Below are 24,773 nucleotides of genomic sequence, written 5' to 3' on the forward strand. Positions count from 1 at the left end.
GGGCAGTAGCCCTCGCTCCACCCCTCCGCTGTGGGCTCTCCCAGCCACGCCGCATCGTCCCGCACTGGAGAGCTTCCTGGCATGGGCTGGGCCCGTCCACACACCACGACGTGCTGCAAACAGCCCCAGGGTGCAGGGCCAGAGGGTGGGGGCTGCTGCATCAGCCGTGGGAAGAGCCCCAGCAGCTCTGCCCAGCCCGCCATGCAACACCCAGCCTGGGAAGGGGGGACCCTGCTGCAGCCCCCGGAACCGGGAACTCTGGAGATGCAAGAGGAGCAGCTATGGGGAGCAGGGGGCAGGACTGATGTGGGGCTGATGAGTCCCCCCACACACTTTTTTTAAACTTGTCAGTGCCCCCGAATTCTGAGAACAGCTGTGCCCCCCTCCCCCCCAACTCTGCTGGTGCCCCTCACTCCTGACCCGCAGCCCCCCGCCAGCTCTCCCAGCCCTGCCCCCCTCCCAGCTCTGCTGGTGCCCCTCATTCCTGACCCACAGCCCCCTGCCAGCCCCGCCCCCCTCCCAGCTCTGCTGGTGCCCCTCATTCCTGACCCACAGCCCCCTGCCAGCCCCGCCCCCCTCCCAGCTCTGCTGGTGCCCCTCATTCCTGACCCACAGCCCCCTGCCAGCCCCGCCCCCCTCCCAGCTCTGCTGGTGCCCCTCATTCCTGACCCACAGCCCCCTGCCAGCCCCGCCCCCCTCCCAGCTCTGCTGGTGCCCCTCATTCCTGACCCACAGCCCCCTGCCAGCCCTGCCCCCCTCCCAGCTCTGCTGGTGCCCCTCATTCCTGACCCGCAGCCCCCCGCCTGCTCTCCCAGCCCTGGGCTACCCAGCGGCCAATGCCATCTCGAGCTGGCAGTGGGTCGGGCTGGATCTGGCTGATGCTAGAGGCCTCAGGTCTCCTAGCTAATAAACGCCATGGGGCTAACGCAGCTGCCCCTGCCAACCCAGCACAGCCACCAGAGGCCAGACCTCGGCTGGAGCCGGGGGGGAAGACCCCGGTGACATCGCTCCCTGGTCCAGGTCAGATCTCAGCGGCTGCCATTCCTGGTCTTGCAGTGACCCCTGCCGGCCACTGGGGGTCGCCATTCCCCAGCTTTGTGCGGCCCCGTTGCTTTTTGCGTCACTCCCCTCATGCTCCCACCGGCCTGGGCCAGCAGGGGGCAGCAGAGGGGCGGCAGCTTCGCGTGGTGGGGGGGGCTGGAGGTAGATTCTAAACACTCGACAGTGGGGGTTATTGGTTAAGGGGGAGGAGAGCGGGGGGGGGGGACAACCTCCGTCCCTCTGTAGTGATGGAGGGGGCAGAGAAAAGGAGGGGTGGAGACAGCCCCCTGCAGCACAGCGCCCCCTACTGAGCCCCCCAGCACAGCACCCCCTACAGAGACCCCCCCCACCACTCCCTGCAGCATGGGACCCCCGACTGAGCCCCCCCAGCCCAGCTCCTCCTACTGAACTCCCCCCGCTCCCTGCAGCATGGGATCCCCGACTGAGCCCCCCAGCCCAGCTCCCCCTACTGAACTCCCCCCGCTCCCTGCAGCATGGGATCCCCGACTGAGCCCCCCAGCACAGCACCCCCTACCGAGACCCCCCCCTGCTCCCTGCAGCATGGGACCCCCGATTGAGCCCCCCCAGCCCAGCTCCCCCTACTGAACTGCCCCCGCTCCCTGCAGCATGGGATCCCCGACTGAGCCCCCCAGCACAGCACCCCCTACCGAGACCCCCCCCCACTCCCTGCAGCATGGGACCCCCGATTGAGCCCCCCCAGCCCAGCTCCCCCTACTGAACTTCCCCCCCCCCGCTCCCTGCAGCCAGGGACCCCCGACTGAGCCCCCCAGCCCAGCTCCTCCTACTGAACTTCCCCCCCCCGCTCCCTGCAGCCAGGGACCCCCGACTGAGCCCCCCAGCCCAGCTCCCCCTACTGAACCTCCCCCCGCTCCCTGCAGCATGGTGCCCCCTACTGAGCCCCCCCAGCCCAGCTCTCCCTACTGAGCCCCCCCCCCGTTCCCTGCAGCCAGGGACCCCCGACTGAGCCCGCCAGCCCAGCTCCTCCTACTGAACCCCCCCGTTCCCTGCAGCATGGGACCCCCTACTGAGCTCCCCAGCCCAGCTCCCCCTACTGAACCCCCCTGTTCCCTGCAGCCAGGGACCCCCTACTGAGCCCCCCCAGCCCAGCTCCCCCTACTGAGCCCCCCACTCCCTGTAGCATGGGACCCCCTACTGAGCCCCCCAGCCCAGCACCCCCTACTGAGCCTTCCCTCCCCCCCCTCAGCATGGTACCTCCTACTGAGCCCCCCAGCCCAGCACCCCGTAGCGCTGTGCTGGGGCATTGGGGGCCAGCACAAATTGCGAGGAGACAGCGCACCCTGCTGAGCCCATCCCCTGCTCCCTGGGATTTCCGGGGCGTCTCTCACCCATGTACTGACCAGGCCCCACCCTGCCTGGCCTGTGAGTGGTGACAGATCTTAGTCCGGGGGGGCAGGAGGGGCAGGGTGCAGAGCCCCTTCCCCCCCCATGCGGGGTGCAGCCTCCCGTGTCCCTCCCAGCTGGCTCCATTCCTGCAGCCTGGAGGGGGGTTCATGTATCTCTCCAAGCTGGGGGTGGGGGCGGGGGGGATGCAGGCGCGGCGGGGGGTGGGGGGGCTGCTGCAGGAGGCAGTTAAAGCTGAAAAAACCCTCTGTGGCCACAGGGGCGGGAAGTTTTCTAAGAGCCAGAAACCAGCACAATGGGGGGGGGGGGCGGTTCACTCAGCCTGAGCAGCTGCGACCTGCCCAGCCCCACACCTCCGTGCTCTGCCCACATCCACAGCCTCCCTGCCCGCCCCCAGTCCTGCTCACAGCCCCCACCACGGCCATGCACATGCCCCACTTACACATACGTGCAGCCCGCTACAGACATGGTCACGCCTGCCCCCTCCTGCATACATACAGCCCCCCTCCCCCAGACGCTTGTACATGTCTGACCCATGCTCAGTGTCCCCCTCTAGTGGCTGGGCCACAGAAGAGTTTCATGGACTGCTATTGCCTTACTGGTGCCCCACAGAAGGTTTCGCTTCTGAACCCAGAGGCTGCGAGGTCAGGCCCCCGGGGTGTCACGGCCTGACCATGGGCATCTCAGTCCTGACTACTGGCCCAGCCCTGGGCTTCCTTCCCAGCCCTGCTGACACCCCTCAGTCCTGCCCGACAGCCCCCCCCCCCACTGGCCCAGCCCTGGGAACGCCCCTGTATCTCCTTTCAATCTTCACACGGCTCTTTCCTTCTCTCCCCCAGCCCCCTGTGCTTCCCCACCCAGCCCCCATGGCACCCTCCCCCTTGCTCTCCCCCCCCCCAAACCATTTCCACTGCACTGCACGGCTTTGGTTTCCTATCACAAAAGATTCATGCAAATTGCAGCCAGTGCACAGCTGCCTTTGAAGGAGGAAGGACTGTGGCTAGTGCAGCTACACAGCGCCCCACGGCTGGCCGGTCCCCAGGAGACATTGGGATCCCCCTTTCCCGGGGGCTCCATTCAAGCCGGTGAGTGCCCTTGTTTGCTATCCCACTGCTGGAACCAACAGCCTGGGTGCTGGGGGGTCTGAGCTGTGAGTGTTGACCCAAACAGCTGTCCGGGGCTGGGCGGGTCAGGGGCCGCAGCGGGGTGGGGGTGGCGTGACACTGATCTGTGTCCAGTGGCCCAGATCTGACAGCCTGGCTCAGGGGGAATGTAGGGAAACTGACACAGCGGCTAGACTCTCCCAACGGGACTGCTCACTGACCGCTCAGGTAGTGGCTACTCCTGCCCTGAACAAGGTGGGTTCTGAACCCCGGCACTTTCCATCCCCCCCAGTGTCATGGTGCATATGCCCCGTACTGATAAAATTCTCCCCTTTGCAAACATTCTTCCTTTTACATCTTGTTAAATGTTCCCTTGCGCTTATACTGTGAGAGCATGAAAGGTGAACACCCGATCCACAGCCTCTTTCTTCCCGAGAACGAATCTAGCTTTCTCTTTTTGTATCTTCTATCTGTTTCTACCTTCCTTTCTCTATCAATCCATCCCAATATACACCATTTCTTTCTTTCTTTCTTTCTTTCTTTCTTTCTTTCTTTCTTTCTTTCTTTCTTTCTTTCTTTCTTTCTTTCTTTCTATGTAATGTACTCATCTCCTTAGTATCCAGGGCCCCATCTGTGCTGCTTTGCACACACAGCTGGGATCGCTGCCCCCCACTACCCCGGGCCGGAGAGGGGTGTGTCTCTGCCGGCCAGGCCAGAGCCATCCCCCACTTCTCGGGTTATGAGACACAGCACTTGTCCACGGGGCAGGGGTCTCCACCCAGCTCTGTGCTCTGCAACTGGAGTCAGCCGTTGCACCTGGCATCAGAAAGTCGCGAGGCTGCAGCTGGGCTGGGGTGGCTGCACCTGGGGTCTGGGAGCTGAATCCCATGGGATGAAGGCTGTGCCGTAGATTCCAAGGCCCACTGAGATAGACTAGCCTGACTCCACAGCACAGGCCTGGGACATCACGCCAGCCAGCCCTGCATCCCCCCGATCCCCGGGGGCTGAGCTAGAGCCAGGGCTGTAGAGCGTTGGACCAAAATCAGCCTCAGCTCCCCCTCAGTCTGAGCCTGCTAAATCCTCTCCACTTTGCCCCAGGGGTGGGGTGATATTTCCCCACTGTGGGCAAGGAGCCCGATCTGCCTCCAGCCAGCTCCATGCTCTGTCCATTCACTGTCGGGGTTCGCACAGCTGTACCAAACCCTGTCTTACCCGGGTGTGGTGCAGGATGCTGTGAGGTCCCAGGGCAGACAGATCCCCATGCAATGGGGATATAGAACCTGTGTGATCCAAAGGCTTTGATCCCACCCCTGCCCCGGCACTGCCATGCTCTGAGGCCCATAAAAAGGTGACCAGCAACGGGCTTTTAGCTTCTTGATGTTGAATGTGCAAGGTCTGGGGAGGGGTCTGTGAGAGCCAGAATTGGCCTTGCTGTTTGTTTGCATGTTAGAAAGTTCAATTTTTTTCTCCCCTGGGAAACGCTAAGGAAGACTAGGGAGCTGGTGGACAGATGGGCTCAGACACTGACTGCAGATGCTGAGAGGGGGAGAGATTTGTATTCGGTTTGTTTAAAACCCTTAGCTGTCTTTTCGCCCCTATGAAACTCCAGCACCCAATGAACTCTGTGGAGAAAAGCGTTCTTTGTTAAATTTGAGGTTTCTCAGCCTTCGGGTCCCAGCTAGCCAATTCACACCCCAGAGACCCCCAGCCCCAGGAGCAGAAAGCTGTGATGCTCATTTCAAGCTGGTCTGGTGTAAATTCGAAGCAATTCCATTATTTCCAGGCTAGTCTGGGTGGGAACACTTGTACCCAAACCGACCTGAGCTGAGGTCAGGAACAAACTGCCTTTCACTCCCCCAGCTTTAGCTGCTCTGATTCCGAAGGGGAGTGCTCACACCCCGAAATGGCAGAGTTGCTTTGGATTTGCCCTTTTTGCTGCCAAGCCTGTGTGTGGATTGGCCCTGAGGCCCAGGGGGAATCAGTTCAAACCTTTATTCTTTCATGGAAAAATTCGGGCAATGTCCCACGTTGGTGAACGCTCCTATGGACGTCTGGCAGAGGGCTGTGCCAGGCGACAGACCTTTGTGTCGTGCCCTAGGGTGCGGTTTGGGTGTTGTACCCCACTGGGGAGTGGGATATCTGACCCCCATCCCATGCCCGAGCCGCAGATGGGTTGTTGCAGCCTCTAACCAGTGAGTTTTGGGTCTTTCACTCCCTCTGGAGCATCTTGTCTTTTAGCTCTGGTCGTCCCCGGTTCAGTGCCTGGTGGGTTGGGCCAGGGGCTCTCAGCCGGGTTGGAAATTCGTTCCCCTAAAGCCAGGGGCCCTTTCCCAGGGCGTTGCTGGCCTCTGTGTCACGCTGTGGGCTGGAGCATCGAGGATGTTGTTTGTCACTGAGTTTTTGTTATTTCCGATTTGTAGACTTACGGGAGCCCTGGCTCCCAGCTTCCCGCCCCTCCCCCGCTCTAACTGATTGGACCCCACCCCCTCCCAGATCTAGGGATGGAACCCAGGGGTCCTGATTCCCAGCGCTAACTCCCTACACCCCACTCCCCTCCCAGAGCTAGGAAGAGAACCCGGGAGTCCTGACTTCTCCAGCTCCCGCCCCACTCTAATTCTCTAGACCCCACCTCCCTCCCAGAGCTAAGAAGAGAACCCAGGAGTCCTGACTCCCAGGTCCCCCTGCTCTAACCGATTGGACTCCACCCCAAAGCCAGGGATGGAACCCAGGGCTCCTGACTCCCAGCTCTAACTCCCTACACCTCACTCTCCTCTGCAAGCTGGGAAAGGAACCCAGAAGTCCTGACTCCCAGACCCCCGCTCTATCCACTAGACCCCACTCCCCTTCCATCTCCTCCTAGAAGTTTGGTGCTCATGGGAACAGAACCAGCCCCAGGGGCCGGCTGGTTGTAAAGGGGAAGTGCCGCTCTGCAGCCGAGGAACTAGCAATGAGCGAAATGGTGCCGCAAGAGCTTTGCTGGGGACCAAAGGCTGGTGGGGGAGTCAATCCTGGGCCCGACGGGCTGCTGTTATGGCCTGGTTAAATGCGAACCGTGCAACCCCATGCCCTTTAACCCAGGCAAATGCCAGGCAAGGTGGACGCCCAGGTGACTGCCTCCAGGGCGTGGGCTCTGTCTGGGGATGCTGTGCCCCCAAGAAGGATTTAGGGGCCATTGTAGATAATCGCCCCAGTGTGAGCTCCCAGCATGACACCGTGGCCGGAAGGGTCAGTGCGGTCCCTAGGCGTTGAAGGGGACTGGTAGGCAAACATAGGGACGCGCTCGCACCTCTGCGCCCGGCGCTGTACTGGAATCCTGAGGCCAGTGCCGGGCGCTACGCTGCCGGGGGTGGAGCGAGTTCAAAACACAGATCCAGGGGCTGACAAAGAAACCTTTTGATGAGAGGCTGAATGGGAGAGAAGGCTGAGAGGGAGCTGAGCTGTGTGTCCGGTACTGACACGCCGCAGAGAGGGCTGAGGGCTGGAGGCTTCTCTCCACCTCGCTGCCAAAGGAAGCTGCCTTTTAAAACCAGGCTGGGGCATGTTCGTTTAAGAGGTCGGCTCTCAAAATGAGCTGGGGGCAGTTCTCTGGCCCAGGCTACGGGCGCTCAGATTAGCGGATCACAACAGCCCCGTCTGCCCTTGGAATCGCTGAATCTGTAAGATCCAGTTGCTAGCAGCTGCAGTTGCAATAAGATGCAATTTCCTAGCTGGGCGGGGCTGGGTGTCAGGACTCCTGGGTTCTAGTCTCAGCTCTGCAAGGAGAGTGGTGTCCGGTGATTAGAGCAGCAGGGGGCAGGGCTGAGTGTCAGGACTCCTGGGTTCTATTCCCAGCTTGGCCTTGGACGCATTCTGTATCTGCGAAATCAATCACCTTCCTGTTCCTCGCCTGTGCGTTCTTAGGAGAGGGTGGGAGGCTGGGTTCATTCGTGTCTAGCTCCAAATCCCACCGGCTAGAGGGGGAAACTGAGGCACAGAGCAGGGCCACGCCCGGTGAGTCAGCGATGGAGTTAGGAACAGAACCCAGGAGTCCTGGGTCTAGTCATGTGCTCTGACCACCTGCTTCCGCTCTGCCGTGATCGCGTGTGGAGGGAAAGTTGGGCGAAACCTGTGCTAACCACAGCTCCTGCCTCTGACAGGCACCTGGCGTGGGGGGAGCAGGGGGAGGCTCTGGGCAGGGCTGTGCCTGAGGCCCGGCTCTGGGCCACCTCTGCTCATATCCCTTAGGTGGAAAGGAAGCATCAAAAACTCGGGGGCACGGGGGGAAGCCTGGGCTGATGTGGTCACACAGTGCACGGGGAGAGGGCATGTGTGGGAATCTCCAGGGCGGTGTGTAGCTGGGCAGGTGGGGGCATGGGTTTGAGCCAGTGTCCTCACTGCAGCAGAAGCGGTGGGGTTTGTGTGTGTCAGCTCCTGTCCCCACAGCCCACCCTGGGGTGACCCCAACCAGCTCCCTGGAGGTGAAAGCCCCTGGGCCCCGTCTGCACTGGGACGGCTCCCTCCCAGGCCAAACGCCATGGCTACTGCTGCAGGGACGCCAGAGTGTGTGTGTGAAGGGTGTGTGTGCGAGAGGCCTGGGTGCACGTGTAGAGTGTGTGTCTGGGTGAGTGTTTGTTTTGTCCTGGTGTGTGAAGGGTGTGTGAGTGAGGGGGCCTGGGTGCACGTGTAGCTTGTGTGTGTGTGTGTGTTTGTGTCTCTGGGTGTGTACAGGGCGTGTGTGTGAGGGGCCTGGGTGCACGTGTAGCTTGTGTGTGTGTGTGTGTTTGTGTCTCTGGGTGTGTACAGGGCGTGTGTGTGAGGGGCCTGGGTGCACGTGTAGCTTGTGTGTGTGTGTGTGTTTGTGTCTCTGGGTGTGTACAGGGCGTGTGTGTGAGGGGCCTGGGTGCACGTGTAGCTTGTGTGTGTGTGTGTGTTTGTGTCTCTGGGTGTGTACAGGGTGTGTGTGTGAGGGGGCCTGGGTGCACGTGTAGCTTGTGTGTGTGTGTCTCTGGGTGTGTACAGGGCGTGTGTGTGAGGGGCCTGGGTGCACGTGTAGCTTGCGTGTGTGTGTGTCTCTGGGTGTGTACAGGGCGTGTGTGTGAGGGGCCTGGGTGCACGTGTAGCTTGTGTGTGTGTGTGTCTCTGGGTGTGTACAGGGCGTGTGTGTGAGGGGCCTGGGTGCACGTGTAGCTTGTGTGTGTGTGTGTCTCTGGGTGTGTACAGGGCGTGTGTGTGAGGGGCCTGGGTGCACGTGTAGCTTGTGTGTGTGTGTGTCTCTGGGTGTGTACAGGGCGTGTGTGTGAGGGGCCTGGGTGCACGTGTAGCTTGTGTGTGTGTGTGTCTCTGGGTGTGTACAGGGCGTGTGTGTGAGGGGCCTGGGTGCACGTGTAGCTTGTGTGTGTGTGTGTCTCTGGGTGTGTGAGGGGCCTGGGTGCACATGTAATGTGTGTGTGTGTGTGCAGGGCGGGTGTGTGAGGGGCCTGGATACACGTGTGTGTGTCTGGGCCTGCTGTAGGGAGGAGGCCATTTACCACACTGCATCCTGTGTCCCTCCCTCCATCTGCATCAATACGGGGTTGAGAGAGATTTTCCATCGTTCCTGGGGTGTGGGGGGGGAAGAGGGGGCAGGGGGGAGAGGTTCTCCAGTATTCCCAGTGTGAGGAGGGGGGGTTTCCCTGTTGTTCCCTGTGGGAGCTGCCCAGAGCTGAGCCCCTCTATGGACTGGGCCCCATCCTGGAGCTGCCTGGCCCCAGGGAGTGGTCTAGGGATCCAGACGGTGTGTGTGTGTGTGGTGGGGGGAGAAGTGAAACTCCCCAGGCCAGGGTGGGGGGGCCAGGCCGTGCCCCCCGCTCAGCACTTTCACTTCCCCATGGCAGGGAGGCCTGGCTCTGGGCAGGAGACACCTCTGCCTGCCGCGGGGAGGGCGGGCAGACAGCTGCCCCCCACCCCTAACCATCTCCCCTCTCTGCCAGACCATGAGGGGCACCGGGCTGGTGGCAGGGCTGGGCCTCCTGCTGGTGCTGGCGATGGGGCAGGAAGAGAAGGCGCTGGAAACAGGTAAGGAGAGGAGATGGGGGTGTCGGGGTGGGGGGCATGGGGCAGCATGTTGCTGGAGGCAGTGGGATGGCCGGGGGGGGGGGCACGGCAGGAGACTTGTCTCTGGTTTGTCTGGGCCCTGCAGCGGGTGAGACGCCTGTGGGTGCTGGGGAAGGGACTGGGGGTGTCACTCAATCCAGGGGCAGCGTGTGGGGAGCCCTGGCCTGTGTCCATTTTGGGGCCCCATCGGTGAGGTCAGGGAGAAGCCTCTGGCTGAGTGGAACCCACCCACTGCCCCGCCCCCCCGGGGTAGCCCAGTATAGCCCCCCAATCCTTGCCCAGCCCTGCCTTGTATCCCAGCCTGTCCCCTGCTCACCCGCCCAGCCCTGTCCTCCAAGCCTCCCCGCCAGCTTTGTGCTGCCCCCTAGCCTGCCCCTCAGCTCTGGCCCCACTGCCCTGCCTCCCCCAGTCCTGCCCTGCTCTCCCCCCCGTCCCCCAGCGTGGCCCAGGACACTAGTCCAACCTGGCCTCACTCCTAGTCAAGGCTTTTGCCATGGCAGGGTTGCTCTCCTGAGTGCCCGGCTGCAGGGCAATGCATGTCTGGGGAATGGGAGTGATGGGAGGCGGGCTGGGGGCTGTAGGTCACGGGCTCTGAGCAGTGGGGGATGCGCAGTGGGGGGCTGTGTGGTGGGGGACAGGGTCAACACAGTGGAGGTGAGGGTTGTATGGTTGGGGGGCTGTACAGTCGTGGGGGGCTGTGCGGTGGGGAGGGGGGTCTCCCCAGTGGGGGGGTTGTATGGTTGGGAGGCTGTGCAGTGGGGGGCTGTGCGGTGGGGAGGGAGTATCCCCAGTGGGGGGGGTTGTATGGTTGGGAGGCTGTGCAGTGGGGGGCTGTGCGGTGGGGAGGGAGTATCCCCAGTGGGGGGGTTTGTATGGTTGGGAGGGCTGCGGGCTGCGCTGTACGTTGCGGTCGGGGTCACTCGGACGGTATCCCCGGTTCCCTGCAGGTTCCTGCTGGCCCCGCGCCTCCTGCCGCGACTGCATCCGCTCCCAGCCCAGCTGCGCCTGGTGCAAAGCGCTGGTAAGTGCCCATGGGCACTGGGGGGAGGGAACACACGCGAAGGGATCCCCCCCAGCTGAGAGCAGAGCCGGCTCATTGAGCAGCCCCACGGCCCCCAGGGAGCCCAGCTGGGGCCAGGGGCTGGGCCAGGGCAGGAAGGATCCTGCTGCTCATGGGGGCCCTGGGATGTTCTGAGCTGCAGTTGGCGGGGTCTCCTGCTCTCCTCCCACGGTACCTTCTCTCTGGGGGGCTCCTCTCCCCTCCCATCCAGCCCCACTCTGAGCCCCAGACCCACTCCCCCTTGGCCTGAGGTCCACCAACTCCAGAACAGGGACCCCAGGATGCTGTCAGCCCCACTCGTCTGCCGCAGCCGGACGCCACGACCCCCTGAGCCTGGAGAACAGCCCCCAGCTCCACCAGTGCCCCTCAGCCCTGACCCACAGCCCTCTGCTGTCCCCGCCCTGGGCTCCCCCCACACCTAGCTACGCCGGTGCCCCTCAATCCCCCCCCCGCCCTCTGCTGTCCCCGCCCTGGGCTCCCCCCACACCTAGCTACGCCGGTGCCCCTCAATCCCCCCCCCGCCCTCTGCTGTCCCCGCCCTGGGCTCGCCCCACACCTAGCTACGCCGGTGCCCCTCAATCCCCCCCCCCCGCCCTCTGCTGTCCCCGCCCTGGGCTCCCCCCACACCTAGCTACGCCGGTGCCCCTCAATCCCCCCCCCGGCGCCCCCTGCTGTCCCAGCCCTGGGCTCGCCCCACACCTAGCTACGCTGGCGCCCCTCAATCCCCCCCCCCCGCCGCCCGCTGCTGTCCCCGCCCTGGGATCCCCCCACACCTAGCTACGCTGGCGCCCCTCAATCCCCCCCCGCCCTCTGCTGTCCCCGCCCTGGGCTCCCCCCACACCTAGCTACGCCGGTGCCCCTCAATCCCCCCCCCCGGCGCCCCCTGCTGTCCCCGCCCTGGGCTCGGGCTGTCAGACAGAAGTGACTTCTCATCCCAGCCGCGGCCTCTGATTCACCCTCGACCTTTTCCTGTTCTTCCTCTGGCTTCTCACGAACTTGGTGTTTGTGAAAATAACACAGTGAGTCAGGCCGACTCGGCTCTCCCCCACCCCCAGCTCTGCTGGTGCCCCTCAATCCCGACCCGCAGCCCCCTGCTAGCCCGGCCCTGGCCCTATCTGGAGCAGGCACCTGTTAGTGCTGTGGGCTTTGGGGCTCGTACAGGGGGCCTGGAGCTGGATCCCCAACATCCCCCTCTCTGGGCGCCCCCCTCCCACGCAGCCAGAGCATTACCCCGAGTGCCAGGGAGCCGTGCAGTCTGTGTCCAGCTGCCTCGGCCCCCCCAGGCGCGATGGGTAGGACCCCCCCATGCGGAAATCCTCTCTGATGCGTTATCCCAGCCGGGGGTGGGGGGTCCCAGCTGGCGTGTGACAGCAGCTCACCACATCCTGTCACCCAGCAGGGCAGGAAGCCGGGGGGGGTGGGGGAATCTCCGAGCATGAGGGGGTCGTGTAACTTAACAGCACCGTCCCCATCTCTCACCCCTTCCGGCTGAGGGGCTCAAGGTGCAGCACAGACAGGGGTCCGGGGGGAGAGTGTGCGTGGGGGGAGGGAGGAAACTGAGGCAAAGAGGGGGGGGGCGTGACTTGATGAGGCCCACACAGTGACGGTGGCAGAACTGGGAAAAGAGCCCAGGAGTCCTGCCTCCCAAGGCCCTATTGTGGTTGTTCGGTTTGGTGCCGCTCTGTCCTGCAGAGAAACCGGCGGCTTTGCCCTCTCGGGAGCTCGTGCCATGGGGTCTGGCCAGCGGGGGGGGGGGGGTGGAGCACAGATCCCTGGGGGACCCTCTGCCTCCTGGCACAGACAACCATGGGCACCAGCCACTGGGCCAAGCAGACCAAGCCCTTCCCTCCCCTCCGGGCATGGCTGGGCTGAGTGGAGGAGCTGCTGGCGAGGATGGGAATGGGGGACTGCCCCAGCAGTGCCAGATGTCCCCCGCCTTGCCTGCCAGCTCCACTTGCAGGGGGCTGCACATATTTGCCAGCCTTGAGAGGGGGCAGCGTGAAACCCCAGTGGTCCCGCCCTGGTGTGGGGCAGCAGGAACAGCTCCCAGTCACCCCCCCTGCCCGCTACGCCCATGCCTCCCAGCCATGCAGCTGGGCTGTGCACCAGTGTAACTGCTTGGAGAGATGGGTCAGTGCAACAGAGAGGATAAAAGACCTACTACCAGTGCTGGCCGAGGGAGTGCTCCCATAGCTCACGGGGCCGAGGAATGTGCATTGGGAACGGAAGGATGGGGGCATCCAGTCCAGCTGTGTCAGTGGGGGCGGTCTGCAAAGGGCTTGGGGGGGCACGATGGTGAAAGCCCCCCAACCCCCAGACATCCCATCCCCCACTGCTAATGCTGTGGTTTGTCACCTACAGCAACAGGAAACCATCAGTGAGAAACAGATAAGATAAACGCCACCAGCAGCACGTCTCGCACATCCCGGGGTGGGGGGGGAAGGGGGCAGCCAGCAGTGGGGGGTCTCCTGATAGCACCCTATCCCTAGGGGCTTGGAACGGACCACAGGGAGTGCCCCCTTCTGGGGCAAAGCGGTAGGGGGGTGCCCCCGCTGCTCTGCCAGTGGGCCTCAGAGTGGGCGAGGGAGCTGGGCTTGCCCAGCAGGTGCCCTGGGTGGTGCTGGTCAATGGGGAGAGACCTCAGGGGGGCAGCGTGTTGGGGGGAACAGAATTGGGGGGAGGTGCCTCCCGGCTGCTCAGGCTTGTGGGCTGAACCCCCCCCTCCCCTCTCCAGAACTTCACCAAGGCGGGCGAGTCGGACGCCACGCGCTGCGCCACGCGGGGGGAGCTGCTCCACCGCGGCTGTGCCCTGAAGGAGGTGGTCGAGCCCCGGAGCCGGCACCAAGTCCTGGAGGACGCGCCCCTGAGCGACAGCGCTGAGCAGGAGACGGTGACCCAGCTGGCACCCCAAAAGATCGCCCTGTGGCTCCGACCCGGTGGGTCCCACTGGAGGGGGGAGGCTTGTGGTTAGAACTGGGCCCCATGCCAGGCTGGGGGGAAGAGCGGTGCTGGGGCCCAGCTGTGGAGCTGGGTCTTCTCTGGCCTCCCAAATCCCCTGCCTGGGGCTGCTGATGCCTGGCTCGCCAGCCCATGTCGGTCACGTGTCTCTGCCAGCACCATGGATCAGCCCTTTGCTGGGGTCCCAGGGGTTTGTGCACCCAGGCCACGAGGTGCCTCTGAGAGACAGGGGGTGTGTGCCTAGAAATACAAGCACTGGGGAGATAGTGATGAGACAGAGGGATGTGGGATGGATGGATAGATCGCGGGGGTGGATGGACAGGTATGTATGCAGCTGGGTGGGGAGACAGAGGGGTATGTATGGGGGTGGGTGGATGAGTGAGTAGGTGGATGAAGGGGGCTGGGTGGGTGACCAGAGAGGTGGGTGGGTAGACGGGTTGGTGGATGGGAATGGAGTATACATTGCTGGATAGAGTGGTATGTATGGGGGATGGATGGATGGAGGGGGTTATGGGTAGATAGAGGTGTGGGGTGGCTGGATGGGTGGAGGATTGGGTTGGTGGATAGAGTGTTGGAGGAGTGGGGCAGATGGATAGGTGGAAGGATGGAGGGGTTGGGGGGATGGATGGAGGGGTGGATGGGTAGGTGGATGGATGAGGAGGAGGAGGTGGTAGGTAGGTGGATGGCTGGTGGGGGATGGATAGGTGAGGGGATGGGTAGGGGGTGGGAGGTAGGAGGATGGGGGGATGAAGGAGTGGGGGATGGATGGAGGGTGGATGAAGGGTCTCCCCACAAGCCCCTGGCCTTGCAGCGTGATTCCCTGCTGAGCTGGGTCCTTGGCTTCCCCCCCTGCCCTTCCCAGGAGAGCAGCATAGCTTCTCGGTGCGGTTCAAGCGGGCCGAGGGCTACCCCGTGGACGTCTACTACCTCATGGACCTGTCCTACTCCATGAAGGATGACCTGGAGAACATCAAGAAGCTCGGCAATGACCTGCTGGCCGCTCTCAGAAACGTCACCAAGTCAGTGAAGATTGGTATGAGGCAGCACCCCACAGTGGGGCGATGCCCCCCTGTTCTCCTCGTGCTCCACTCCCCAGGCCCCCATGGGGTGATGCGCCCCCATTCTCCTCATGCTCCACCCCCCAACTCCTCGAGGGGCAATGCCCCCCCACTCTCCTCATGCTCTGCTCCCCCCATGGGGTGATGTCACCCTGCTCTCCTCAGACTCTGCCTCCCCCACCCCCTGTGGGGTGGTGCCCCCCCCACCCCTTCCTCACGCTTTGCTCCCCCACCATGAAGCACAGATGGAGCCATGAGCTGTGGGAACCTGGCCCCCTCCCTGGCCCCATAGTCAGAGCTCCATGGGGCTGGAGGGCAGCTGTGGGAGAAGTCAGGGCAGATGGTACAGGGCAGGGGATGGTGGGTCTAATGGTTAGAGCGGAGGGGGCTGGGAACCCAGACTCCTACATACATACATACCCTTCCTGGTTCTGAGAGGGGAGTCTAGTGATTAGAGCAGGTAGGGGCTGGGAGCCCGGACTCCTGGGTTCCATACCTCACCCTAGGAGGGGAGGAGGAGGACTGGGGTCCATCCGGCACAGGTGGGGTCCCCCTGTGGCGACTGTGGGGCCAGCATCTGAACCCAGCACCGCCTCTGCCCCGCCAGGCTTTGGCTCCTTCGTGGACAAGACGGTCCTGCCCTACGTCAGCACGGTGCCTGCCAAGCTGCGGAACCCCTGCCCCGACCGCTACGAGCAGTGTGACTCGCCCGTCAGCTTCCGCCACGTGCTGCCGCTCACCGACAACGCCAGCGAGTTCGAGAGCCGCGTGAGCCAGCAGCGCATCTCGGGCAACCTGGACTCGCCCGAGGGCGGCTTCGATGCCATCATGCAGGTGGCCGTGTGTGAGGTGAGCCGCCGGGGGCAGTAGCCACGGGCTCTGGGTGGCGTGGGGCGTGGGAGTCCGGCTGTTGGGCATTCCCTGCCTTTTTGTTGGCTCCCAGTATGTGCACGGCTGTGTGAGTGCGCAAGTGTGCAAATGGGTGTGTACAGGCACATCGCTGCCAGGGAGTGTGTGTGTGTGTGGGTGTGCACGCACACACACGGGTGTGTACGTGTGCATGGATGCCAGGGTGTGTATTAGTGTTGGTGTGTGCGTGGCTGGGTGTGATTGGCTCTGTGTGCTCAACGGGTGTGACTGTGCACGTGGGGGGGGTGCACGCACGGGTTATATGAGCACAAGGACACCTGTGCACGTAGGAGTGTGTGCATAGCTGTGGGAGGGCACGTGCTCACACGTCCGTGTGTGGGCACAAGGGTGTGCATTGCTGCAAGGCGTGTGAACAAAAGTGCATGCGTGTGCCCACGGGTCTGGGTCGATGTAGGGGGTGGCACCAGTGGGAGGCCATTGTACCTGCTCACCCCCCACCCCCGCCCCACCAGAAGCAGATTGGCTGGCGGAACGTGACGCGCTTGCTGGTCTTCACGTCAGATGACGTCTTCCACACGGCAGGGGATGGCAAGCTGGGTGGCATCTACCTCCCGAATGACAACCAGTGCCACCTCGACACTGACGGACTCTACAGCAAGAGCCACATCTACGTAGGTTTCCCCCCACCCCGTTCGGTGCCCCTCGGGGGGCAATGGGGCCGGTCCCTGCAGCACCCTGCACCCAGCTGGGGGAGGCTGGGACGAGGACGGGGGCAGTGAGCATGCCCTGTAAAAGCGAGGGGTGCAGCCGGAGTCCAGGAACGGCTGCCCGGATGCCAGGGTTCTATGCCTGGGTCTGGGAAGGGAGTGTCGTCTTGTGGTTTCAGCAGTGGAATCTAGGCTGCCTCTTACTACACCCGGAATGACCTTAGCCTTTTTCGCAGCTGACTCATATTCAGTTCGTGATCCCTGCTAACCACCACATTTTTTTTCAGCACTGACTCCCCAACCCGGCTGCAGTCATGCGTTTGATTTTTCCTTCCTAAGCAAAGTACTTTGCACTTGTCTTTACTAAATTTCAGCTTGTTGATTTCAGACCCGGTCTCCCACGTGTCCGGGTCATTTTGAATTCTAATCCTGTCCTCCAAAGTGCTTGCAACCTAGGGTGACCACATAGCAAGTGTAAGAAATCGGGACGGGGGTGGGGGGCAATAGGTGCCTATATAAGAAAAAAAACCCCAAATCGGGACTGTCCCTATAAAATCGGGACATCTGGTCATCCTATTGCAACCCCTCCCAGCTTGGTGTCATCTGCAAATGTTACATGCCGCTACTCCACTCCATTAGTCAAGGCACTAGTGAAAATATTAAGTAATACTGGACCCAGGACTTACCCCTGCAGGACTGCCCCCGCCCGGCCCCCAGCTCTGCCCTCCCTGTTTGAGAGTGAACCCTCCATAGCTTCTGTTTGAGGACGGGCTTTCAACCGCTTGTGCACCCACCTTATCGTAATTTCACGGAGACCGCCAGCTCCCTAGTTTGCATGTGAGACTGTGTGAGAAGCCGTATGAAAACCAAGCTACGGCGCTTTGACAGCTTCCCCCATCCGCTAGACCAGCAGCTCTGTCAAAGGAGGAAATGAGGTGGATTTGTTCTTGATAGACCCGTGCTGGCTATTCCTTATCCCCTAGTCAGAGGTGGGCAAACTGCGGCCCACGGGACCGTCCTGCCTGGCCCCTGAGCTCCCGGCTGGGGAGGCTAGCTCCCAGCCCCTCCCTCGCTGTCCCCCTTCCCCGCAGCCTTAGCGCGCCATGCCACCAGCACTCTGGCCCGCCGCTCCTGCTGGGCAATGCGGGCAGTGTGGCTGGCTCCGGCTGGGCGGTGGGGCTGCGAGCTCCTGCTGCTCTGAGCAGCATGGGAAGGGGGTGCGGGGGTTGGATAAGGGGCAGAGGGTCCCGGGCGGGGAGCAGGGGGCGGTTGGATGGGGCGGAGGTTCTGGAGTGGGGCAGGCAGGGGATGGGGAACAGGCCGCATTGGATAGGCATGGGAATCCCGGGGGTGGGCTGTGAGCGGGTGGGGGCATGGATAGGGGTTGGGGCAGTCAGGGGACAGGGAGCAGGGGGGGGTTGGATGGGTCGGGAGGTTCTGAGGGGGGCAGTCTGGGGGCGGGGGCCAGGCTGTTTGGGGAGGCACAGTCTTCTCTACCCAGCCCTCCATACTGTTTCTCAACGTCGATGTGGCCCTCGGGCCAAAAAGTTTGCCCACCCCTGCCCTAGCTGCTTACAGATCGCTTGTTTAATAATTGAGTCCAGCAGCTTTTCAGGGGTTGAAGTTAGGCTGGCTGGGCTGGAATTCCCCGGGGCCTTTGTTGCCCTGTTCAAAGCCCAGCGCTATGTATGCCCTTCTCCAGGTATCTCACTCGGCCTCCATGACCTCTCCGAGTTAATCGCGATGGGTTCTGAGTGCGCCAGCTAATTCCTCAGGCCCTGCCGACCCTGGGTTCCGTTCCTGTGCTGGGAGGGGTCAGAGCCCGGACTCCTGGGTTCGACTCCTGCTTGGATGCCACCCTGGGCTGGCAGTGCTGTGTGGTGACAGGTGGGCGCTGCCTCTCGTTGCAGGATTACCCCTCGGTCGGGCACTTGGCCCAGGTGCTCTCAGCCTCTAACATCCAGCCCATCTTTGCTGTCACTGGCTCCACGCTGCCCGTGTACCAGGTGAGGGCAGGGGTGGGCCAGGGGCGGAGCTGGGGGAGGCGGAGCTGGGGGGCTCACTCACTCACCCGGCCTCTGCCCCGCTCCAGGAGCTGAGCAGGCTGATCCCCAAGTCGGTGGTGGGGGAGCTGAAGGAGGATTCCAGCAACGTGGTGCAGCTCATCTCTGACGCCTACAATGTGAGAGGGAGGGGCAGCTCAGGGGGAGGGGATGATGGCATGTAATGGGGGTGGGGCTGAGGGTTTTGAGGGATCCTTGAAGGCCCCCCCCGGCCCCAGCACCCAGCATATACCTGCAGGGCGCCCTCTGGCCTGGGCACCCCATGCAGGGTCTCCTTGGCACTAGTGGGGAAGGTGGAAGGGCTGGGTGGGGGTGTTGCCTAGTGGTCAGAGCAGTGGGGCCTGGGAACCAGGGGGGTGGGTGGAGGGGCTGACTACCCAGCCAGCTGGCTGGGGGCTTGGAGGGGCTGGGTGGGTGGTAGGAGCTGGGGTGGGCAGGGAGCTGGCTGGAAGCTGGTGGGGCAGGCGGGGTGGGTGAGCCAAGGAGGGTCCCTGCAGCCTGAGGCCCCCCCCTGCTCCCGCGGCTCCTGGACGGCTCCCTGTGCCCCTCTCCCCCCAGAGCCTGTCGTCCACGGTGAACCTGGAGCACTTCCAGCTCCCGCCCGGCGTGAGCGTGGCCTACGAGTCGCACTGCGAGGATGCCACCCGCTCCCTCGGGGGCCACAGTGGGGTCTGCTCCGGCGTTCGCATCAACCAGCTGGTGAGCCCCCCCCTTCACCCCACACCGAGCCCTGCTGGGCTCTGGGGACCCCAGGCTGAGCTGCCCCTATGGCCTGGCTCCTCTCCCCGTCTCTGACACCCTGGGGTGGGGGAGGGCAACCCAGCCCAGGCCCTCAGTTGGGCCACCAGGCTTGGAGGCTGGGGTCGTCCTGGGCAGTGTTAGGACAGCCTGACCCACTGAGGGGGAGGGGGGGCTGGGTAGCTTGTCCCAGTGGGGAGAGAGGACAGGCCAGCTCAGTGGGGGGAGGGGGGCTAGGGGAGACAGGTGAGGGGAGGGGGCAGGCTCGCTCGGGGGTGGGGGGAAGCTGGGGGCCCGCTGAGGAGAGGGGGCAGGCTCGCTCCTGGGGTGGGAAGCTGGGGACCTGGTGAGGGGAGGGGGCAGGCTAGCTCAGTGGGGGGAGGGGAGCCCGGTGAGGGGAGGGGCAGGCTGGCTGGGCGGGGGAGAGGGCGGCAGGCTGGCTCAGTGCGGGGAGGAGGGCTGGGGACGGGGACAGGCCAGCTCAGTGGGGCATAGGGGGGGGTGTCTACTCTAGGCCTCGTGGCCGGGGGTGTGTGTTTACCCCTCCCCCACATGCCCGTCTCCCCCAGGTGAATTTCACGGTGACGGTGCAGGCCGACACCTGCCTGGAGGGTCCGCACGCCTTCGCGCTGCGGGTGCTGGGCTTCCCCGAGGAGGTGCACGTGGAGCTGCAGACACTGTGTGAGTGCCCCTGCAGCCAGCCGGAGCCCCACGCCACCCACTGCAGCGGGGGCCATGGCACCCTCACCTGCGGAGTCTGCAGGTAAAGCCCTGCCCAGACGCAGGGGAGGTGGGGGGTGGGGGGGGTGCAGATTGGGGCAGGGGGAACAGACTGCTCAGCAGGATGGGGTTGGGAGTCTGGCCTAGTGTGGGGCTGGTCGTGGCCTGGGCTGCAGGGAGTCGGGGGGCATCCCTGCTGAGCGGGGAGGGGCACTGGGGGCAGCCCAGAAGGGGGGGGGGTAGGAGGGGGCAGCTAGGCTGTGCGTGTGTGTTGGTGGGGCTGCAGGCCTCTTGGCCCAGTGGCTTGGAGGGGGGGGTAAGAAGCCCCCCCCGACATGTTCCCCTGACCGCCTCCCCCACCGCCTTGCAGCTGCAGCCCTGACCGCGTGGGCCCGCTGTGTGAGTGCAGGCTGGCGGACGCCGCGTACCTGCAGGAGGGGTGCCGGGGCCGGAACGGCACGGGCCTCCTGTGCGACGGGAAGGGGCAGTGCGTGTGCGGGCAGTGCCAGTGCAACAGCAACGTGCGAGGGCAGCACTGCGAGTGCGACGACACCAGCTGCGAGCGGCGCGACGGGCAGCTCTGTGCAGGTGAGGGCGGCGGGGCCGGGCGGGGGGCCTGGTTGCCGGGGCTGCCAGGCTTGGGGAGGCCAGAGCTCCGATGGGCTGGGCAGGCCCTGGGCAGCTGCTGCCTTGCCCGGTGGGAGAATGGACGGGGGGAGGGTGGCTGGTGGGTTTTGTGCAAGGCGAAGGAGGAATAGAGAGAGGGGCCGGGTTGGCTCCCAGACCGAAGCGGGTGCTCGCCCAGGCTGACGGCACCCTGCCCCCGTCCCTCCCCGCAGGCCGGGGTCGGTGCCAATGTGGGAGTTGCCTGTGCGACCAGGGCTACGCGGGCAGCGCGTGCGACTGCAGCCTGGACACCAGCGCGTGCCTGCAGGACGGCGTGGAGTGCAGCGGGCATGGACGCTGCCTCTGCAGCAAGTGCGAGTGCCAGACGGGCTACTTCGGCCGGCTCTGCAGCCGGTGCCCGGGCTGCCAGACACCCTGCGAGGAGCACCGGTGAGAAGCGGGCAAAGGGCAGAGGTCAGGACGGAAACTCAGCACCGCCCACCCCAAGAGCCCAGGGTGGCAGCCTGTCAGTGCCCTAAGGCCAGGGGAGAGGGCCGGGTGGGGTGGGTCAGGCTGGCGGGGGCGGGGGCAGCGAGTGGTGGCAGGGGGCTGGGGGTGGCTCAGGACAGTGTATTTGTGTGTGTGGGGGGAACGGGACGGACAGTGGGAGGGGCCGGCTGGGGATGGTGGACAGGGCAATGCAGGCAGGGGGGACCCTGGAGGGGCCAGCTGACTGCAGCTGTCTCTCTGGGAGCCCTGCAGGGACTGCGCTGACTGCAAGGCCTTCGGGACGGGCCCGCTGAGCCAGAACTGCAGCACCGCCTGCAACCACACCACGGCCACGGTGCTGCCCGAACCCGCTGTGAGCGAGCAGTGGTGCAAGGAGAAGACGGAGGACGGGCGGATCCTGCTCTTCCTGATCGAGGGCATGGACGGGGGCACAGTTCGCCTCACGGTGAAAGCCAAGGACGGTGCGTGCTTGGCCAGGGGGAGCCAGGGACGATGAGCACCAGTTGGGGTTGGGTGGGGGCTTGGGTAGAGGGGGTGACATGGGGCAGGCTAGGGGCTGGGGCACTATGCCCCAGGAAGGGTGAGCAGCAGGGAGAGAGGGGGCCCAGTGTGGGCCAGAAAGGGGGAAGCCAAGCAGTCGGTGGGGGGACAGCGAAAACAGGGAGGTGGGATGCAGCTGTGCGGGCTGCCGGGGGGGGGTGGCGGGGGTGCGGCGTGGCTGCAGGCTTCACTCAGGCCGGTGCTCTTCCTCCCCTCCCTGCAGCTGTTGCTGACCAGACTGCCATGATCGTGCTGGGTTTGGTCTCGGGCATCGTGGTCATCGGGCTGCTGATCATCATCGCCTACCGCATCTCCGTGGAGGTCCTGGACCGGCGGGAGTACATGCGCTTCGAGAAGGAGCGGGAGCAGGCCAGGGGGAATGAGGTCAGGGCCCCACCCCTGCTGTCGGCGGCCCCTTCCCTCCCAGCTCAGGCCTTCCCCCTTGCCTGGCCCGTTCAGCCCTTGGCCACTGCCAGTTACTGTTACAGGGCCTGTCAGAGGAAGTGGCCTGAGGCCTGGGACCAGATGGGAGCCTGCGAGCTCCCTCACGCCACGGCCATCCAGTCCCAGCCCCCAGGCTGAACTGGTCGGGTTCCCCGGGCCCGATGGCTCCCTACCTCCTTCCCCATGGGCTGCAGCCTGTATGCCCTGTGTCACGTGCCCCGGTGGGTGAGGACGTTCCAGCACCTGGCCCAGTCTCCTCTCCGGGCCAGGCCCCCAGGTGGATCCGGCTCATCAGCTCCAGATGCAAAGCAGGGCAGCTACTTGTCCTAGGTCAGCGGGAACAGACCCCCGGTTCCCTGAGGCCACCCCACTCCTGCCTCCCCTTTGATTCCAGCAACTTCTCTGCCCTCACAGGTGAACAACCCGCTGTACCAGAGTGCCACCACCACGGTCATCAACCCCAGGTACAACGACGACTGAGGCATCACGGATGGCCAGCCACCAATGGCATGGGCCCCCAGATGCCACGCTACGGCAGCCACCCCGAGCTTGACTGGGCCTCTCCTGGAAGGGAAGGCGCAGGCAGAGGGCCTGCTGCTCGGCGGAATCTCACACGGCTACCCGCTGCCAAACAGGCTGCCAGGTGCCCCCACTTGTCACTGGAGGAACAGGGTGCGGCCCTGGCTCCATTCTGGGGCCCGTCCCAGCCTGAGGCCTCCCTGCTTTAGTAGCCCTACCCTGCCCTCCCCTTGCAGCGCTAAGCCCCTGCCCCGAGCCTGCTGCTTCTCTGCCCCCTGCAGTGCGTCCGTCAGCGACCCCCAGCACCCAGAGAGCAGGAGCTGCTGTCCACGCCCAGCAGAAGAGCTCTGGGGTCAGTGACTAGCAGGAAGGGCCGGGCTACGGAGCGCCAAAGCCCTGCTTTTGGGGGCTTCTCTCATTTAACAGGGAGCACTGTAGGACAGAGCCGAGCCAGGGGAAACTCATGGCCAACCGTGGGGGGGTGGTAATTGGAGCAGGGCTCTTCAGCACCAGAAGGAAAACAGCAGGCGTAATCCCTCCTCCCAGCCGGGATCAAGAGCACCAAGCCAGTAAAACCCCACTGTGAACTGGGTGCTTAACAACTACTGAGAGCCAGAATAAACCTAGGGAGCCTCTCCCTCTTTATCTCCTCCAGCACCCTCGGGGCTCTCAAATAATCCCCCCCGCAGACGAGGAACTGCCTCCCCCACTTCGCTGAGTGAATACAGAGAGGAATAAAGGGCTGGGGCAGCAGCCAGCTCAGCTCTTGCGTGATGTTTTATTGTGCGCTGCCACTGACAAAGAGTTTCCTCGCAGGCAGCAGGGCTGGGAAGATACAGTGACCGGGGCAAAATACAGACAGGCTGGGGGAAATTTGCATTTGGCCCAGGTGTAGAGCAGGTCGAGCCTCTCTCTCCCCTACACTACTAACTGCAGCCAATGTTTTCACACACAAAAACTCAGTCAGGGCGAAGTGTGTGTGTGGGGAGGAGGAACACTCGCTCCCCTTCTCACTAAGTAGCTGTTTGTCAGTGGTCGCAAGGAGGTGTGTGTGCGGGGGGGGGGGGGTCACACTTGAGAATCAGCCGCTCACACTCTTACACCCCATGTGTACGAGGCAACCAGCCTGCCTCTCTCCAGGCCCCTGCCCTGTGCTCTCACAGGCTGTCCTTTCGGAGGAGGGAGCCTGGGGTTACTCCACATCTCTTGCGCCTGCAGTGACCACCCCTTCCCCTAAGCACAGGTGCAGGGACTGAACCCAGCCCTGGTGACTCAAGCACAGAGGTGGGCAAATTACAGCCCGTGGCCCACATCTGGCCCATAGGACCATCCTGACCAGTCCTTGAGCTCCCGGCTGGGGAGGCCAGCCCCCTCCCCTGCAGCCTCAGCTCACCACACCGCCAGTGCTCTGGGTGGAGGGGCTGTGAGCTCCTGCCAGGCTCTGGCCAGGTGGCACAGCTGCCAGTCCTGGTGCTCTGAGCAGCACGCTATGGGGGCAGAGGGGTTGGATAAAGGGCAGAGGGTCCCAGGGGGTGGTTGGCTAGACGTGGGAGTCCTGGGGGGCCCATCAGGGGACAGAGATCCCAGGAGGGGGCAAAGGAGCAGAGGGGATTGGATGGGTCAGGATTCTGAGGGGGGCAGGCTTCCCTACCTGGCCCTCCATATGTTTCAGAACCCTGCTGTGGCCCTCAGGCCAAAAAGTTTGCCTGCCCCTGCTCTAGCAGCAGAAGGCTTTATGCTTGAAGCTAAACGTTCAGGCCCACTGGCTTAAGGGCAGTAGTGGAAAAACCTCTCTCCCTGGGCTAGGAGGGGGAGAAAGGCCCCTGCTGGGTTAGCACCAGGTAAACTGGTATCTATATGTAGCTAATGGGGCCCTAGGGTTGAAATGAACAGGTGTGGGATTGTTCCCAGCCCTAGAGAAGCCAAGAGGACATAGTGGGGGTGAGGGCAGGGGCAGGTGCCCAAGTGGGGTTTGGTGATAAGAGAGTCTGGGAGGAGGTTCTGTATATTTCCTCATTTCCGCAGCTTCCCATGCTCAAAAGCAGAACCTCCTTGCAACTGCGTCTGCTTTCCTGACATAAACAAGTGTCAAATCCCACAAACGCGGGGGGGAGGGGGAACCACACAGCATCAGGAGAGCCAGCCCCAGCTGCAGGCTGCTGCTCCACAGCACATGGGAGAGCGAAGGTCCCAGCTTGGAAGCCCCCTCAGCAGAGGGGGCAGGGAGGGCCCCGCAGGACAGAGGCTGCAGTGTTGGAAGTCAGGAAGCAAAGCTTCCCCCTTGCAGAGCAGGCAGGCAGTCAGAGAGAATCAAGGGGCAACGCCACCCAGGGCCACATCCTGTTACACGCCTGACAAACCCAAAGGTACTGATTAAACAC

General features: G+C 63.7%; 1 protein-coding gene across 2 annotated transcripts; it reads left to right on the forward strand.

Moving 5' to 3' along the window:
* The first annotated feature begins 9,378 nt into the window (after positions 1–9,378).
* ITGB7 (integrin subunit beta 7) lies at positions 9,379–23,147 on the forward strand. Of its 2 annotated transcripts, none has more exons than XM_073318761.2 (15): positions 9,379–9,560; positions 10,547–10,620; positions 13,394–13,595; positions 14,480–14,650; positions 15,283–15,524; positions 16,058–16,216; positions 18,163–18,258; positions 18,345–18,434; positions 18,874–19,014; positions 19,623–19,816; positions 20,144–20,361; positions 20,613–20,829; positions 21,142–21,350; positions 21,653–21,813; positions 22,288–23,147. In XM_073318761.2, the coding sequence occupies exons 1-15, from the start codon at positions 9,479–9,481 to the stop codon at positions 22,351–22,353; spliced, it is 2,322 nt and encodes a 773-aa protein (XP_073174862.1). In that variant the 5' UTR covers positions 9,379–9,478; the 3' UTR covers positions 22,354–23,147. The 2 variants fall into 2 exon arrangements, with proteins under 2 accessions (XP_073174862.1, XP_073174863.1); XM_073318762.2 differs by having other exon boundaries at positions 16,061–16,216.
* The last annotated feature ends 1,626 nt before the right edge of the window (positions 23,148–24,773 follow it).

Source organism: Lepidochelys kempii, chromosome 20 (assembly GCF_965140285.1).
Source record: "Lepidochelys kempii isolate rLepKem1 chromosome 20, rLepKem1.hap1, whole genome shotgun sequence".
Taxonomy (NCBI): Eukaryota; Metazoa; Chordata; order Testudines; family Cheloniidae; genus Lepidochelys; species Lepidochelys kempii.

Coding starts and splice junctions, on each gene's coding strand:
- ITGB7 (XM_073318761.2), top strand. CDS start 9,479: ATGAGGGGCACCGGGCTGGTGGCAGGGCTGGGCCTCCTGCTGGTGCTG. Junction 10,621..13,393: donor GCGCCTGGTGCAAAGCGCTG/GTAAGTGCCCAT, acceptor TCCCCTCTCCAG/AACTTCACCAAGGCGGGCGA. Junction 18,435..18,873: donor TCATCTCTGACGCCTACAAT/GTGAGAGGGAGG, acceptor CTCTCCCCCCAG/AGCCTGTCGTCCACGGTGAA.